An 18,283-nucleotide genomic window follows, 5' to 3' on the forward strand; every position below is an offset into this window, starting at 1 on the left:
CTTGTGACTGGCCTTTCTAGTTTGTGCTCAGAGGTACTGACGTCCATACTGACTGTGTCCTGAACATGTTTGGCACAATGATATCATTTGGACATTTAGTATATTAATTATGTCGTTAAGTGTTTGCTTGTGCCATGACTATCCTACATTGCACAACTGGGAAAGCTTTGGCTTTATATATCTATTATAGCTTTGGCTATAATTTTTTAGCATGATGCTATGTGTGCATGAAAAGTGGATCTGAATCCAGGAAAACAAAGTTGGTAAAAATATTGATGCCAGAACCATACAAACTGTTCAGAGCTTTTAATTTGGACAACAAGGATTAAACCAATGTTAAAATGACATCAAATCCAAGGCCTGGCTGGTAAAACCAGCCAACTAGTTAAGAGGAATGAGAGTCAGATGGAGGGAAACGGGGCAAAAAGAAAAGTCAAGCTATAAACTCAAGTCACCCTCAATATAAGGATTCACAGATGCGGGAGACCAAAGTTACAAAAACATATTTCTTCTAAAATAAAAAAAGGCCTTTGCCGTGAAAATGATGTGTAGAATCTATGTACATCATTCTCAGTTCATGTATGCATACAAAAAATCCACATCACAAGATGCTTGTGTTCAAGTATATTCACCAACTTCATCTCCATGATTTAGCATTCTCGTCTTTCCACATTTTTTTTTTTGAAATAAAATGTCCTTCAAAATAAAAACAAAATGCAGAAAACCACATTTTATGTCCTACCAATACATATATACTGTATAAATACATACATAAATATATTTTACATACAACAGCCATAAATTTGAAAAGGGGATATACAGAGCAAAGGGGAGGGGAGTGGTAGTGTGTGTTTTAGCTTGTGTTGTAAAATGGTTTGTCCCTCTATGATCTCGTCAGTCATACGCAGGTGTGGTGTTGTGTGCCCGTGTCCATTCACACACACAAACACACACACTGTAGATGTAGCCATCTCAGTTGGCCCAGTAGGGGGAGCTGCCGTAGCTCGACTTGTTGACTTGGCTCTTCTGCTGAAGGCTGCTGGACTGGCCACGCTGGCTCGGACCACTCTGAACATGGAAAGACGTATGTTTTAAGCATCGGAGAAACTCTAATCGGTAAAAACCTATGCAGCAGTAACAAAACATCGACGGGTGTTACCTGTCCATCCTGAGCTAGATGGTGGTGCAGCAGCTGTGAGTGTGGTTGCTGGTGAGGCAGGATGTGAAGGAATGGGGCCGGTGCATAGCCTCCAGGAGCTGCTCCAGGGTTCAGAGGGCCTGGACCCCCCAGTGCTGATGGCAGACTGAAGGGAGGAGGGGTCCCCGCATGGAAACCCTGCTTATCAAAAGACTACAGATGGAGAATGAGGGACAAATTCAACTCAAAACCTTGTTATATAATTATTGGTGTGAACACTATTTACACAGTAAGACAACAGGGTTGCCGAGGAGTGGAGGTGTTTGAGGCTCACCTGGGTCTTATTGTAAACACTTCCACTGATGTCTGGCACACCCGAGTTACTGGACGTCACTGAGACGCCTAGCAGAAGGACAGCAACAACATATATACATTATTATTCCGCATGACTTTAAAAACTTACATTTTAAATAGACATATTAGAAACAGTCTTTTTTCTCACCTTTCCCGGGCCCAGAAGCAGCAGATTTGGCTTGTGCCTGTGAGGAGGAGTTGTATCCTTTACTGTAGTCCACTCCTGCTGGCCCCGCTGTCAGCTCCTCATACCCTGAACAGAAATACACAGAAACCGAAACTTCTGAGTTCAAATAATACGCACTAACGCAGATGCAAGAAAATCAACACAATATACTGTAAATATTTTTAACCTAAATTAATTTGTGTGCTCACTGACCTGAGCTGAAGGTGTGCTGGCCGTAACCGCTGGGCTGCTGCTGTGTCTGCTGCTGAAAGGGGCTCGCCGAGGGGTTTCCAAGGCCGAGGCCCATACTGTGCTGCTTGGCTGAGGCTGGTCCCGGGCCCCCGGGAGGAACAAACATGGTGGGGCCATACTGGAAGGCAGCAGCACTTGGTACGGCGCCAGGCACCCCGGGGTAGTAAGGCAGGCCTGTGTAGCTGTAGCCCGGAGGCAGAAAGGCCTGCTGACTGCTGTGGTGCTGCGGCTGGCCCTGCGGCTGAGGCTGGGCCTGGGGAGGCTGAGGCTGTGCCTGGCTCTGTCCTTGGCTCTGGCCCTGGGGAGGCTGCGGGGCTGCCAGGCTTGTGGGGGGTGCTGGGGAGGTGGAGTCATTCCTGCCAAACTTTGTGACTTCACCTGACAAACAAAGTTGAGATGTTGCGTGAGACCAAACACTTGATTTTAGGATTTCTTTAGGCCAGGGAAAGGTGAAGGTGTTATACCTGAGTAGGGGTTGTTGGCTAGGCTCCCATCTCTACCAGAGAGAGTCGCTGTGGGGCCCGGGAATGTGATTCCATAGTAATCCTGCAAAGAGGGCTGAAGGGACAGGAGAGGATCAGGGGAGGGGTCACAAAAAAAAACCTAGATAATAAAATATGGAGTAAGAACTAGAGAAGAGGCAAAGAGCGTTGTGATGAGGCTCACCATTGGCAGTCTGGACTGGAGCATATGTAGGTCTTCATAGCCATAGATCTGCTGTGAAACACAAAGGACAGGTACAGTCAGCTATAAACACTGCTACATGTGCCAAATTAAAAACAAACATACAGTCACTAAGATCTCTTTAAGGAAATAAAAACTGAATTTTCAACAATAATCCGATGGGACTGAATAGATGGGATTTATAAGAAAAACAAGCACACTAAGGGGCCGTTTATATGACAGCAGTTTTGTTGCGGTTTGGCCTTTTGTTCACACGACAACAGCGTTTTAGGGGCCTGAAAATGCAAACCTTTGAAAGTGGGTTCCAGAGTATAATCTTTTGAAAACACAACCCCTCCTGTCACCATGTAAACTGGCAATCCTGTGAGAACAGTGACATCACAGCCGCACTTTCCCCGCGCTTGGTGCTCTTCTATGGTGTGTCTTTACAAAGTTACACCGCTAACTACTGGCTTAGCATACATGCTACAACGTTTTCGGTTGTTTTTTTGCAGATCTGTGTACACAAGGATCGCTCTCACAATGTTATCAAATGAACGCAGATTTTTTTCAGTTTTTAAATGTGGCCTAATAAAGCCCCTTTTACGCTGCCTGTTCAAGGCCGGTACGTCTTGGCATTATCCAGCCTCACATTTCTTACAAAAGGGTTAGGCGCAAAGGTGTGATGCTTTGATAACATGTTATGTGTGCCACCCACCACAGGGAGATTTAAAAAGCAGCTGATAGCAGTTAGCAGCTAACTCAAAGAGGAAGAACAGCAACCGAAAATGTCTGCAAATTGGGGAGACAATGAGGTTTTGGAGCTCCTCACCCTCCGAGGAGAGAGTGAGATTAATTACCATATCACATGGACAGTAAGTGACTGTCATACCATATTACGCCATTATTATTGTTTATAAAGTGCTGCTGATGCTGATGTTATAAGTCACACTTAGAGGCCCATGCTGTTATATTGCATATCCTGCCCGACACACTTTTTTTGCTTCCAGAACATCGGCATGCTTTCTGAAAATCACACATATTATGCTGCCATTGTTTAGTTCTGTTTAAGAATCAAAGCCGGCATAACGAAGGGTTTTCATTGCGGACCTATCGCGGGATCTCAATATAAGAAAGGGCTACTGATTACTGGCTACTTACTGGGTATGCTGGCAGCAGCCCCCCTGGGCCCATGATATACTGGTTGGGCAGTAGAGGAGGCACTCCCTGGGACAAGTTAGGAGGAGCTTTACCTGACAACACAATGACATGACAAACATGAGCTCCATATACTTTCATGTGAAGGAACAGCAACACACCCACAGGTTTTGCTTCACAGGAGCACAACAATGAGTGAAAACAACCCATCACACATGTACATTCCTCCATGTCTGGAGGGTGTCTTTGTACCAGTGGAGGAGGAGAGCAGGGGTGTGGTCCTCGGTGCAGAGAGGTTGGACGTGGCAGTAGCTCCATTGGAGCCAAGTCCCAGCGCTGTGCTGGCGGCGATGGCAGCAGAGTGAAGTCCGCTGGTGCCAACGATACCACCAACTGTGCTGCTCATGTTGTTGCCCATGTTGGGCATGTTGGCCAGGTGGCTGATGCCGCTGCTACTGTTGCTGCTGTTGTGGGTTGAGTGGAGGGCTGAGGGCTGCGATGATGTGTAGGAGCCAGTGGAAGGAGCCAGAGAGCTCACGCTGCTGTTGTCAACACTGGTGTACTGAAGACAGAGAGGAAGAGTGACAGCGGTTCAATTTGAAATTACTTTTCAGATTTTATTTGGCAATGCATAAACACACTGCCCATGTGCTGGCACTAATATACTGCAGAGAAGGGATCTTCAACCTTCTTTTTTTTTCCCTGTGTTGAAACCCAGATGGCACGCATCAATTTCCCCTCCATATTTTCATGGCGTCAACATTCACTGACTCATTGGCTGTGACTTTGATTTTAGTTGGCATGCAGTGTCTTATATTGTATCAACATGACAGCATGCAAAAGAAAACTTTTAATGCTGAAACCATGGAGCTCTAGGTGGCATGTAACTATGCTTGTCAAAAAAATCAATACTCCAATAATTATACATTATAAATTAGTACTGGATGGGATACTCATTTGCAACAGTACGCTCTTCCTGTCTCCACTGGCAAACAACTACACACACAACCAAGCACCACTGCAGACAGGCAGGCTCACAGCCCCCCTTCACTAGCAGCTGAATACGTCAAACTCTTTTTAATCGCTGACAAAAATATGGTACCAAGTTACCAGATACACAGAAAATAAATAGAGCTATAGCGGAGTAGATATGTATGTCATTGTTGTCATTGATATCTTACAGTTGGCTTGCTGGTTTATTGTTTTTTGCACTACCTGAGGCAACATAAAAACATTGTTGTCATTTGCATTGATTTTATCTTCATTAAAAATATTATTTATGCCTCTTAATTTTTTGGCATTTTTCGCAGTGGTAATTAAAATGGTCTTAAGTACTGAGTATTTTGCTGGGTATCGGTATCAAGTTAGAAATTCTAGCATCGTGAAGACCCTACATTAGACAGAGTCAGGTGTTTGGTTACATATCATTACACAGAATGAGTCATCACATAGTAGGTTTAAGAAATAATGCTTGCGGAAAATGAGACAGGTACTTACAGTGAGAGAGCTGGAGCCCAGAGCTGAAACTGAGGAATGACTGCTGACATGGCTGTAGAGTGAAGTCAGAGGAAAGAGATGATCAGTGTGCTGTTGGGGTACTGAAATAATTCATATTTTAGCTTGTATACCGCTACGTTCCTCAATTCAATCACTGCAGTTTTAACATTGAGACAGTATCGCTGTAATTATACATACATTTGCATATACTGTATATATATATATATATATATATATATATAGGAGTGGCAGCTGCAGGCATCCACTAGTCTGAACTCTCTTGAGAATTCAGTATGGCCAAACATGGTTATAAATTCAACTGCAATGAATATTAAGTTTCATTTTTGCCAAGTTAAGCTGGTGATCAGTGTGCCACGAGTGTTTGTCACCTGTTGAGTGAGTTGAGCTGGCTGGCTGAGGGCAGGTCCTGTGTCAGGTTGGAGAGTGTTGTGGAGCTGTGTGCAGGCAGGGTGGAGGGTAAGTGGGAGGAGGGCGCTGAGGCACCGTTGGTGCTGATGTTCAGAGACGGAGACTCTGGCTTCGGTGTGGAGGATGTTGATGATGCTGAGAGGAAGAAAATGAAGGTTTTTATTTGCAATAGTCTCAAAACAACCAAGCCCAAAAATGATGGCTGTTGACATTTACAATAGGAAGTATACATTGAACAAATAATTTGGAAGTCGGTAACTTACTGTCTAGAGCTGCAGAGGTCCTTACACCATTCAGACCATTCTGGTGATAAGAAAAATGCAGCTCAGTGTCAGTGAATAATGAGTATTTTATGCTTTCCAGTAGTGTTCTGGTGTATTCAAATCCCCAAATTCTAATTTTGGTAAGCTCCTCTAAAAGTTTTTTCCAATGTGATGTAACATTGGGGTTGGGGGGGGTATTTAGCTACAACCTGAAATGTCTCAGTGTCACACTGTTTATACAGGTTGAAGAAATGTGATAAATATTTGAATTTGAGAAATTACTCATCTCCATCATCTGCAAAAGTTAAAATCCCTTAAAGGCAGGATGAGCAATTCTGTTGGCTATTTCAACTCACCATGACTGGCCCTGTGGCCTCTTTGCTCTGGGAAAAGGCCAGTCGTGTGTGAGGGGGCATGGTCCCATCGTAACTTCCTCCCACTGTAGAGAAGTGAGAGGAGGAAGGTACAGAGGAGGAGGTGGTGGAGGCTGTCGAAGAAGATGAGGGAGGGTTAGAGGAACTAGCAGTCCCTAATGAGGAGGGAGTGAGGCTGGGCAACGGCACCGAGGAGTGATATACTGGCTCTGATGAGGAGAGGGGGAGAGGCAGGGCGACGGAGAGAGGGCTGCCCAGTGACTCACTGCAAGACAACAGCAGGGTCAGAAGAACATGTTATTAGAATTTGTTTACTGACAGCTTAGGTTATATGTCTTTTATGGCTGATCTGTAGCATTTTAGAGCTAAATCTCTTTATATATACTAAAGAGATGGAACTCGTCAGTGAGCAGTGACAGTACCTGAGCGGTTTGGAGTACAGGCTTGTCTGGCTCTGTGTCCCTGGTCCCGGTGCAGGTGGTGCTGGGACAGGAGCTGGTGTGGACTCCCTGGATGCTGCACTCGCACAATTGTCTACAACTCCAAACTCCGGCAATGCCGACTCCGAGCCAAAGTCCAGAGCTCCGAACTGGAGGTTTAGCCCGGGGACATCAGCCGAGCCTGGCATCTCTACTGCTGTGGAGGGGATCTGCCAGGATGGAGGGAACACAATCAGGTTTAGGACAAGACATTCACATCATTTACTAAAATACATGCATTGATGCAAAATCTCAGACCAACACAGGGCAGTAACAACCTTTCAAAGACATAGCTTTAAGATTGAAACCCCAGAGCTAGGCACCCTGGTATCTCATATGGTAGAACTCGTTCCATTAAGGCAATACACTTGGTTTTGAGCCATGTATTTACATAGAAAACTGGCTGCATTGTGAACTGAACTGTTCACATACTTGCCTATGAACTACAAAAGATAACTCACACCACAAAAAGACTTCCCAGTTGTAAGATGTAACAATAAACCTGGGGACACTCAAAGGGGTTACTATATTCTTAAATTTGAGACCACTGCAAATCAGGGTAGAAAATGCTTATTTTGTCTCAAGCATGCCGTGACAATAGCAATATTTGTCTGGTTCAAGCCAACACTGCCTCTACCATTCATGTGTGTATTGAATCTTGCAGACGTATCATGCCAATTCTGAGGACGTGCACGACCATCGTTCCTAATGGACACAGGGAATGCGAGGTAGCCATAATGCACACATGAGCAAAGTTAAAAGCAAGTTTATAAGTCATATGGCTGTGCCCTCCCTGCAGCAGCCCAGGTTCAAGTACAGCCCTGACCCTTTGCTGCACCCCATCACCTCTCTCTCCTCTGCCGTTCCTGTCTCTCTCTCACTATCAGAAATGAAGCAGAAAAGCCCCAAAAACTAATCCTAAAAACTGGTCCAGTTTTCTCCTTAGTCATTAGTTTACAGTCCGCACATAGGAAAACCATTACATAATCAATTTTATTTCTCAAATTGTAAAAAAACACGTGGGCTTGGAACACAATGATTGCAAGAATAGAGTGCAATTACTAAAAGCCTCAAGACTTGTGACAAAAGCATGTTAATAGGGCGAATAATACCAAGAACAGGGCAGTAAAAAGGCTGCTGTACTAAAAAAAAACCTCTCGCTCTACAGCAGGAAACAACACTTCAAAATCAAAGCTCTGTGCTGAAAATTCACTTCACTTCAAAATTAAGTGTGTTTTACAAACTTGACTTAGTCCCAAGTCACTTGCTGGCCATTTAGAACAGAGACGTGACCCACTTTTGGATCACGATCCACCAGTGGCGAACCACTGTTCTAGAGTACCCTTATGTGCATCAGATTGTCATTGCAACTTCTGTCCATCAATATAAAGCCCCTACCTTTGATGTGGGAGGTATCCTTCGTTTCTGGCCTTTGAGCTGTGCCCGTTGCTGCTGTGGTGTACTGCTGCCCTGAGGGTCCAGCCCTGCGCCAGGGGCAGGAGGTTTAGCACCAGCAGCAGCCATCATCGGGCCTGCCTGTACTGGCGTGCTGGTGTGATGCGGAGCAGGTGAGGCTGAAGCGTGGGGCGCTTGTTGTTGCGATGGAGGACTGGGTTGGCGTGCCAGAGGCAAGGAGGGGCCGGTGTGCCTCTGAACCAGCTGGCTCAGCACAAGAGAAGGCTCTGGCTGCAGGCCAAACTCACCTGCAGTCACAGACACACAAACAAACAAAGGATGAGGTATATTTATTTAAAAAGGCGTATTTTCGTGTCAACATTAAAACATATGAAAAAAACACCTGAATGCGTGGCTGCACTAGGATCGTCCCACTTAACACTTACGGCTGAACTGTGAGGACAGTGAGGTGGTGTTGGATTCTGAAGCCTTGATGTCCCAGCTAGATGAGGAGGGTGGAGGTACAGATGCTCCTAGGCCTGGCAGTCGGCCAATGGAGGTGTTGCTTCCTTGGGTGCTGGCAGGAGCCACGGCCTGGGATGAGGGTAGTGGCCCCAAGCCAGGACCCTTCAGCTGTTCCAGTATCTGAGCTCCAGCGCTGGGCTGAGTCCTTTTGGCCTGGCCCAAGTCCCCAAAACCAGCTCCCAGAACTGACGACTGACGCAGGCAAGAGGAGAAAGTGCAATCATTAGTCTTTGTTTCTGTGTTTGTTCACAAGTGATTACATGAAGGAATGTGTATGAAAAACCGGTGCAGAGAAAAGTAACTTCGGATTAAGAGCTTTTTTTTTCTTTTACCAGAGCAGCATGAGCATAGCTTGTGCTACTGGTGGCGTTTCGGCTGGGGGGCGGCTGCTGTTGCTGCTGCGGTGGCTGGTGGTGGTGGTGGTGGTGGTGGTGGGAGTTGGTGAAGACCAGACTCTGAGAGGAAGAGGATGAGGGTGGTTCTCTTCCTCCAACTACAGGCTTCTGCAGCAGAGAGGCGAGGTCCAGACTAACACGGAAACAGTTGGTAAAGTCAATGAGAAGATGCTTGCAGGACACCAGATCAAAGGCTGCCAATGTAATGGGTTTTAAATAGATACTTGTATGTGTATATAGCACTGATTTTCCATTGCCAATAACTTAACAGCATGTAAAAATATACCAGAATTAATGTTACTCCTCCATGACTGACAGAGTTTTAGAATACCAAACATTTTGCTGCACAGTAATTGTTGTCAAACTAAAATAAACTGCAATAATGTGTGTACCTCCATATACCAATGTTTTATGTTACAATTAAGCCAGTTACTTACCTTTGCCCAGGTGTGATGTGATTCTCAGCAGCAGGTGCACATGAGGAGGTGAACACTTTGGTCTCTGAGAGCTGCAGGAACAAACAAAAACACAAGAGACACAAATGTTTTAATTATACACCAAAACATCTGATTGTGACTGACAGACTTCTACTGTAATTGTGTCAACTCACACTAACATCTTCACTCCAGTCCTCAGCTGACCAGTCTTCCAAGGTATGTCTCCAGGTAACTGAAGAGCAACCAGTGATGAAAGTTCAAATACAGGTGGGATGAGAATGTAAACACAAAGCAGGATGCCTCTAGCTTATGTACATTTACACAAAATACACAGAGCTAACAGTACTATCTGCTCAATACATTAAATGTACTTGTTCATCACAGTTTGAAGTGTGGTGTATCTGCTCACCTGTCCCATCTGTGCTGTTGTTGGCCGCCGTGTCCCACACCTCAGTTTGTGTGGTCCCTGACCCCGCCTCTGAGGTATAGTCCGCTGGATTGAAGGTCCTGGGAACAGCCAAGGAGAGGTATATTTAGTTACACTGAAAAAAACTGAATGGGCAGGGAGGGGTTGACAGATTTAGGTAATTATAATCCTACTTGACAGCGTCCACTCTGGAGTTGAGTAACTTTCACATTTAAACTGATTCAGGTACTCTTATGCCCGATGGTACCTTTTTTTTTTTTTTATATTTTACTTTCTTTTTCATACCAAAAATATAACTTTCAAATAAGGAACAGTGTTGACGTAGTCTGGCGCTCTCTCTTTCTCTTTATCGCCTACTCCACACTGGTCAGCAAGCAATTTTCTCCTCTGCTCTTTTGTTATCACACATAGAGCTAAGTTTTTGTCTGTCTGCCTACTTGCGTGAGTGTGTATGTGTGTCTGCTCGTCTCTATCGCTCTCTGTTTAGACACAACAGATCAATATGCGGAATAATAACACAATCACAAAGAGCAGTAATACCAGGCAATTTCTAAAATCAAATAGAAAAGGAAAAAAAAAACAGATTTCAGTCAATTTTATTTATGAAGCCCATTATCAAAAATCCCAATTTGCCTCAAAGGGCTTTACAGCCTACGACATGCCTCTGTCCTTGGACCCCTTAAAGCAACTAGGGGGGAAAAAACATGGGAAAAAAAGTGGTAGAAACTTCAGAAAGAGCACCTGAGGAGGGATCCCACTTCCAGGACAGAAAGACGCCCAATAGATGTTGTGTTTACAGAACAGATCAAAGTAACAATGAAGTAATAATGTTTATTCATACTATTCATTACGCAAAGCTCCTATTAGAAAACAGAGGAATTATTTGTGCTTTGGGTTTCTGGTGCCGTGTAGAGGCTGAGGTGAGATACATTTATTATTCAGATGATAATGCGACTGGTGACTTAAGACTTTCAACAGAAAACCTTTAAGGAGGAAACGCAGGGGTATGGAAAGACATGTCATACTGAGTTCCAAGAAAAACACAACTGACTTTCTGTCAGAAACAAAATTCCTTTTTCTAACTGAAAAAACTCTCCGGTTCTAATTAAATTACACCTAAAAATATGTGAAAATCACTGAGAGTTTGTGCGTGTATGTGTGGTGCCACCATACCCCATGCCCTGGGCTGAGAACCGGCTCCCTGGCGGTGCTCTGCCTCTACCTCGACCTCCAGATCCTGCGTAACATTCACACAAAAGGTCAACAACATCCAATCCTGTGTTGAGCGGACTGAAAAGTGTTGTACTGTGTACCTGCTCACCTCGGCCACCGCCTCTAGCCCTCCGACCTCGATCTGAACCTCTGTCCACTGGTGCCACCTCCACGCCATTCTCCTCTGGACGTGCTGTATTTGTACAAATACAAGGAAAAATAGAAACAGACACCGCATTAGTAACAGTTTTTCGTAATAAAACAAACAGATAAATGACTGAGAAGCTGCAGAAGAGACGGGAGACAATGAACTCGATTAATGTTAATGTGAAGTTTAGACGCCTTACCCGGTCGACTGCGACTGGCCCCCCTGCCCTTACGGTTGGTTGCCGCGCGGCCCTTGCTAGCCTCCCTCTCTCCTTTCTTCTCTCGGTTTTCCTTGTTCTCCTTGCTGTCTGATGGACCCTCCTTCACCAGGGGCTTCTTCTTCCCGACCGTCTCCCATGAGGTCTAAACACAGAACAGGAACGGTGAAGAAAAAAAAAACAGAAAGAATTATTCAAATTGGAGCACAAAATATGAAAACTACAGCCAGAAATAAAACAAGGTATCAGCACCGACAATATGCCTCAGTGAGCAAAGTAGGCAGTTCTTTTTAATAAAGAAAGTTTCTTTGCCTACATTTCACTGACATTTCAGTTGTATCATGTTGCAGTAGCCTCTGGCATTCTGAGGTTAGAGTATTTTGTTCAAGAGGATAAAGAGGCACTACCAAACACTACAGGAGGACACTATAAAAACACTTCTGGAAATGGTTACAGGAAAGTTGTGATGTCAGCTATTTTTTGACCAACTTATGTACTGAAGTGCACACTAAGCAGCAGTGTTACGTAAGAGAAAACAAATATCAGATGAGGACCTGTAATGTTAGAAAGTCAATATTAAAACAACTCAAAATTTACTGGTAAAACAACATTCTGATGTGTTTATTACATAGCAGGTCACTCTTCTCTTGCCATCTACTTTTGAAGCATCAGAAAACTCACTCAGTAACCATTTAATTTTGTTTATGACCGTTAGGATCTTGAAGAGTACAACAGAAGTAGAAGAAGTCACCGGGTTGCAGCATATACCATAACAACAGAGACTTCCACATCAAAAGGAGAAAACCAGCTTTTTGTTATTTTTGGATTTCCACAAAACCAAAAACACAATCAAGGTTGCTGTCTGGCTGGCTGCCCTGCCCTACAGCCTCTCCACGCCATCTGTGCCGGCTGGTACTCTTTAGAAGTGTCGGGACACTCACTTGGACTCGCAACACAAAGGCAGAACAACACTTAAGTGTTTGCCAGACATTTCGTAGCCTGACTGAGTTTGCTCTCTGAGCAGAAGAGGGGAAATTGTGCACAGTGGTGTGCCTTTATGCTAAAAGACCCTGATGTTACAAAGAGCAAGCTAACACTCAAGATATCCTTAACACTACTTTACTGAATTCATTTGCACCAGTATTTACAAAATAACATAATATTTTTACAACATTTGTTCATTTTCTGAACATGTTACCTAACTGAATATTGAGCAGCAATGTGCCAGTTTGCTTTATTCTTTTCTTCACTAAGTAAAAAGGTCAAACAGATATCAAATATCTTCTGTACTTTTCCAATGTCAGGCTGTTTACACCAGGGCTGTGCCATATCTCACTGTTCGTGATAACGCCAGTGTAATCTTGAATATGATCCCAAAAAAAATCATGTTGTTGCTGTGCATAACGTTATGATATTATCACGTCAACAAGTTGAAATATTGCCAATATCGAATCAAGACTTTGATTATTGCAAAAATGCCCACATATCTTGCCAAAATTCCAAAATCTTCCAACCACTCAATAGATTAGCATTGTTTTTTGGCTGGTGAGTTAAGCAAATCTAGCAGCCACTTGGATATCTTACAGCATTTTGTTGGTGGCTGGTGCTAATTTGAAGTCCTGATTGTGATATTATTTTAGGGCTATGATGTTCACCCTTAGCTCACACAGAATGTCTTAGCTGTGTTTTTCACTCATCTGTCACACCTCTGATAGAACAGATATGATTCTATTTTAATCAATACAGCTGTCTTCACAGGTCATGCAATGGCTTGGATTTCATTTTACATGTGTTTATAAGCAAAACTACTGTGATTGTATATTGGGCTTAGAGCAATGCATAAACACAGGGTACTACACAGCAGAACTCTAGCTCTGTGTCACGCTAGCATACTGTAATCACGCTATAACAATCCTTTTTATTATCATCCAGCTAGTTTGGCTATGTGAGAGCAGATTGTGGATTAATTTGTTTATCCAGACTCCATTTGTCTTTTGACAGTCAGAATCGTTGACTAATTATGTCTTTTTGCACGGTCTATCTCATCTAAATTGTGAAAATTATACCAACAGATCATGTGTTTTCATAATAACCTGCACGTAATTGTCTAAAATCAGAATTATATCAACACTCTGTCATCATTAAAAAAAAAAAAAAAAAGAAAGAAAGTGAGCCATTTGTATCTGAAAGTAAGTTTGTGTCTGTGGTTAATATATACAGAAGCAATTTTTGGTAATGATCAAGCAAACTGTAAACAAGCCTGCACTTTTGCAAGTTTGTGGTTAAGGACTTGTTGCACTGACAACACTTCCAGATGAATTTTAACTTTGAAGACAAATTCTCAGCATTCTCACAAGGATAACTCTGTTAAATATGTACAAAGAACAGGGCCTTGGTCTGAGACCTGTTGTGTAGTTTGTGCACCCTCACGTCACCATGCCAACACTGAGACAAAAAAATGTCTTATGGCATGAGCAGCACAGCAAATAAGAGTTGTCTAAAGTCTTGTAGCACGAGGTTTACGCCTTGGCAGAGAGCCAGCATGCACAACACCAGGACCCAGCCAGCATAAATGATATTCAGCCGTAATTATAGTTATTAATTATGCCTGTGCTTTTCTTACTGGGACATGTCAAAATGTCTGCTGTTAAAACTATTCAATCTAATATGTGGCAGCACAAGTGCAACTGAAAATCTGGAGCTTAAATGATTATTCTCACTTATGTTCACAGTTCATGCTCTTGTTTTTAACCTGTGCTCATTAATTTTCCAAATTCAAATTCACATACCACAGTAAAAACACTCATCGCACAGGACTGCTGCATATTCCACCTTCAAAAGAAGTCTATTCACACTATTAGACAATGCAAATTGATATAGCAGAAAATTTTTTAAAAAGTTTAAAATGAGATTAAATGAGCACAGTGTCATGTACCATATCCGAAGTGCTCTCCAGGAGAAAGTTGATGGCTCTGCTAACGTCCTCGTTGCAGTCGTGGAGCGCTACCATGCACTCATCCTGGTTCTTCCCAGTCACCTCCATCAGCTGGGGAAAGCAACAAACACACCATATAAGACATTCTTGTAGTGAATAAACATTGTCATGACAAAATACACCACTTTTGCACCACATGACATCATGGCATTACACATAACATCATAAACTGCAGTTTTCTCTTGTCCATATAAAGTACTTGAGTCATGGAAGAACACAGGATTCCTACAGCTTATGGCAAGTTAATGTAAGACTTTTTTTAATGCATGCACAATGACATTTAAGACCAATGTTACAATGACCAAAATTAAAGGAAAGAAACACAAACTGACATCAACTGCTAATGGTTAGAGACAATGTTTCAAATTTTCTTCCAAAATAAAACACGTCAATGCCCATGAAGACTTTTTAGGGATTCACAGGAACCCTGGAACATGACAGCTTGCCCTGACCCCGGCTAAAATACGCCCAAAGCCTTTTCTCACCTGGTTAACTTTGTCCTCAAAGTCAGCATCATTCTTGTCATAGATCACCTGGGCAAGCCGGATCTGTTCAGCAGTAGCCTGCAACACAGAGACAATGGGTACTTTGGTTGAGAGAGAAGTCTGTGACCACTTTATTAGGTACACCTGTAAAATGTAATGCAATCCAATATAAACGTTCAGGCATAAATTCTACATTTACAAAAACAAGTATCTTCAGTATGAACCAACACTGTCAGAATTATTATTAATATCATTATTATGATTATGATTATTATTATTATGATTATGATTATTATTATTAAGGAAGTAGTTTTGTAGTGGTGCTGGATAAGGCTGCATTACGTTGAGGTGTTTTCTAATATTTAACCTGCCATATTTCTGTGACGTCTGTAAACATAGAGTTGTTTAACTAACACCTCTGGGTATGTTTTAACAAAAGCTTAACAGTATAATCTTTACAAAAGAATGTGTGGCAGAGCTGTTGTACTAGACTGCATTTGACTGTATGGGTGTATCTACAAGGATGGATGAAAGTGTTAGCTGGGTTTTCATTGTCTGAGGCAAGATGTCACTATTGAATGTGGCTGCATTTTTTTTTTTTAAATAATCTTTTTCAATATTGACCAAGGAGATCTCCTTGCATAATGTGTGCGCTGTGGTTTTGTTGGCAAAGGTAGTTGTGTGTACGCTGGTGTGTTGTATCAACATTTCTGTGGCTTGGCAAGTGTGTTTTCACCCATTTTTGTCATGTTCATGTGGTTGCGGTGGCTCACCTGTATCTGTTTCTGTGGTTGTGATGTGTGAGTGGCAGCAGGCAGCGCTTTTTCCCGAGGGCCCCGGGCCTTGTCGCTGCCCAGCGAGCTCATCATATACAGTATATACAAAACTCTGTATGTACAAAATAGAAAAATCTGCAAAGGAAACAAAGCACAAGAAAGGGTGAGTGAAATCAAGTAACAGTTATTAAACCCATAGATTATGTCCAAAACACAAACACATTTAGTTCATTTACAATTTTGTTACAGCAGAGCCTCAATACTTTAGCCTGGGCGAGTATGTGGCAGAAAATGAATGTTTAATATCAGAAGTATGTGTTGGAAGCATAGCTAAGCCTGATTGCACAATCATGAATACTGCCCTTATGAAGGCTGTAAGACACAGTTGGCCTGGTGACACAACAGCTTTGCTGGAAATCTAGGTCAAGGAGGGAGAGCGACCCAGTGTCCTCTTACAAACAGCACGGACTGCAAAGTGTGTGAGGCAGAACAAACACTACACACCCTGACCCCAAATCCCCTCTATACGCTGGATCGTTTACAGTATCTAAGATTATACAGACACACACATACTGAACACTTAACTACTGCAGTTAAATGCTGAAGTCTCCCCAGTGTGTATTTGACAGCTGAGTTCTGTAAACAATCTTGCAAATTTGGTGTGATACCTCATAATCAAGCACTTATAATTTTCCATAGCAAATATTAAACACATCTAACAACCATATACATAACCATGTACATACACACATACAGGGGCTTTATTCATCAAAAAAGGTGATTGCTAAATCTCTCACCATGACACAATACCCTGCAGTGCATTTATAATGCAAACTTTGACTATGGTGTCCATTGCTGGAATAATAACTACAGATATCCCCAGTGACCCATTTGTTTTATGTCAGAGAACAATAGCAATCCAGTTTACAGAGCCTGAGTGACGTGGGCAAATGCACCGATGCCATTGGCTGCGGGTCTGAACAAAGCTAATGCAGAAAGACGATATGGCTTTAAATGTAATTTTTGTGGAAAAATGTCAAGATTTCTAGAAGTAGGAAACCTACGAAAGCATCTGTAAACTGTACTTTAAATAATAAAATATTAACATGTCATTAATAGGATGAATCTGGACGGTGTGAAAGATAAACAATAACAAAACAATCAATCAGTAACTCCGCACATCACAATTGTTTAAATTTATTTGGACATGCCGAACCAACAAATCAAGCCCCAATTTTATTTCCTGTTAACACGCACCTGGTTACAGGTAACTAACTGACAATTAGCATCAGCTTATTTTGGTAATTAAGGAAGCGGCGTGTTGTTTTGAGTCAATGCTAACGTTAGCCCGTTGCTCTTTGGTTACTTATTTGACGGGGCTATTTAGTAACGGCCGCATGTCTATATTGAAAAAAACAAATCTCGTAGCGTCGTTTTCGACACAACACTGACCGACTTGGTGCTGTTGGTACTAGGGTCCCTTTGTCCTCGCTAGCTCAGACTCAAGTTAGCTACCAGCATGCTAACGCTGACACTAGACCGTCGATAGTGAACAAACGATGCAGCGGGGATGAAGCTAGCTAACGGTGCTACCTAAATCTGGTCCAAGTTGATAGCCAACGATCGTCTAACTGGCTCGCTCGTGTCTTTCATGTACATATAGATCCCCTCGGGTTTCTAACGATGTTGGCAGTTATATCAGGCTTGTCCCCGGCATCTAAACAACAGGCTAATCGGCTAACAACATAGCTGTGTTAAATCTAAAAAGAAAAAGGCCTCTCAGCGGAGCACAATCCCATCCCGACATTGCTCGCCGGGAAACAAGACAACAGAAAAATTGCGAAAGACATCCCTCACAGCCCCGTGTGAGCAACACGACGAAGCCAGCGGCCAAGTATTTCAGCGAAAACGCGCTTAAGTTAATGGTTTAAACGCGTTGAAAGACAGAAAGTTAACTTGGAAAACATTGAAAGAATAGTGTTTTTATTACCTGCTAACACGCTTCACTCGGCCAGGAGCAGACAAGGTGGTCACGTGACGTGCGCCGCCGTGGTGGATGCTCCCTTCTCCTCGGGTCACAGCCACAGACTGCACGGTCACAAACACTAACTCCCCGACACTATCAAACACACGTCGTTCAGGCGACTATTACTTTATACTTTGACGTCTTAGTTTATTTCCTCCTCTCTTGTGCTTATTGACACAGTTACATAATTTCTAAAGTATTATGTGATCACAATCTAGACTGGTCTACCACAGAGATCTCCCTGTACTGACACCTACCAATGGGTTGCATGCATAGGCTGTACAATATGTGTATATATATAGTTTAAAATATTTAAATCTATAGTTCTCTTTTCTCCCTGGCCTTCGTTTAAGATAAAAATGTTTTTAACCCAGGAGACTTTACTGTTTTTTTTATTTTGCCGATATTTTTGATATTGTTTTAGGTTGTGTGATGTATTTGATCTATTTGCCTTTTTACCCTGTAAAGCACT

The 18,283-nt window shown here is 42.8% G+C and overlaps 1 protein-coding gene across 1 annotated transcript; it reads right to left on the reverse strand.

The window, feature by feature from the left end:
* Positions 1–291: 291 nt before the first annotated feature.
* Positions 292–17,934, reverse strand: ubap2a (ubiquitin associated protein 2a). Its single transcript, XM_042501931.2, has 27 exons — positions 17,776–17,934; positions 15,783–15,920; positions 15,010–15,087; positions 14,465–14,575; positions 11,512–11,674; positions 11,274–11,357; positions 11,126–11,189; positions 9,935–10,032; positions 9,699–9,757; positions 9,526–9,596; positions 9,026–9,221; positions 8,615–8,885; positions 8,172–8,476; positions 6,717–6,943; positions 6,277–6,559; positions 5,921–5,960; positions 5,618–5,792; positions 5,229–5,280; positions 3,984–4,293; positions 3,735–3,826; positions 2,577–2,627; positions 2,375–2,468; positions 1,872–2,288; positions 1,641–1,745; positions 1,473–1,540; positions 1,160–1,351; positions 292–1,068 (listed from the first exon to the last, which is right to left on the reverse strand). The coding sequence occupies exons 2-27, from the start codon at positions 15,876–15,878 to the stop codon at positions 973–975; spliced, it is 3,798 nt and encodes a 1,265-aa protein (XP_042357865.1). The 5' UTR covers positions 15,879–15,920; positions 17,776–17,934; the 3' UTR covers positions 292–972.
* Between the last annotated feature and the right edge of the window lie 349 nt (positions 17,935–18,283).

Source organism: Plectropomus leopardus, chromosome 2 (assembly GCF_026936395.1).
Source record: "Plectropomus leopardus strain MGB_pleo_1.0 chromosome 2, ASM2693639v1, whole genome shotgun sequence".
Lineage (NCBI taxonomy): Eukaryota > Metazoa > Chordata > Actinopteri > Perciformes > Serranidae > Plectropomus > Plectropomus leopardus.

Bases quoted from the DNA above. Each gene is read 5' to 3' on its own strand.
- ubap2a (XM_042501931.2), bottom strand. From the start codon at position 15,878: ATGATGAGCTCGCTGGGCAGCGACAAGGCCCGGGGCCCTCGGGAAAAA. The intron at 9,222-9,525 runs GTAAGTAACTGG...TTTCCGTGTTAG, and splicing joins CACATCACACCTGGGCAAAG to TCTGGACCTCGCCTCTCTGC. The intron at 5,793-5,920 runs GTAAGTTACCGA...TCTTCCTCTCAG, and splicing joins GACCTCTGCAGCTCTAGACA to CATCATCAACATCCTCCACA.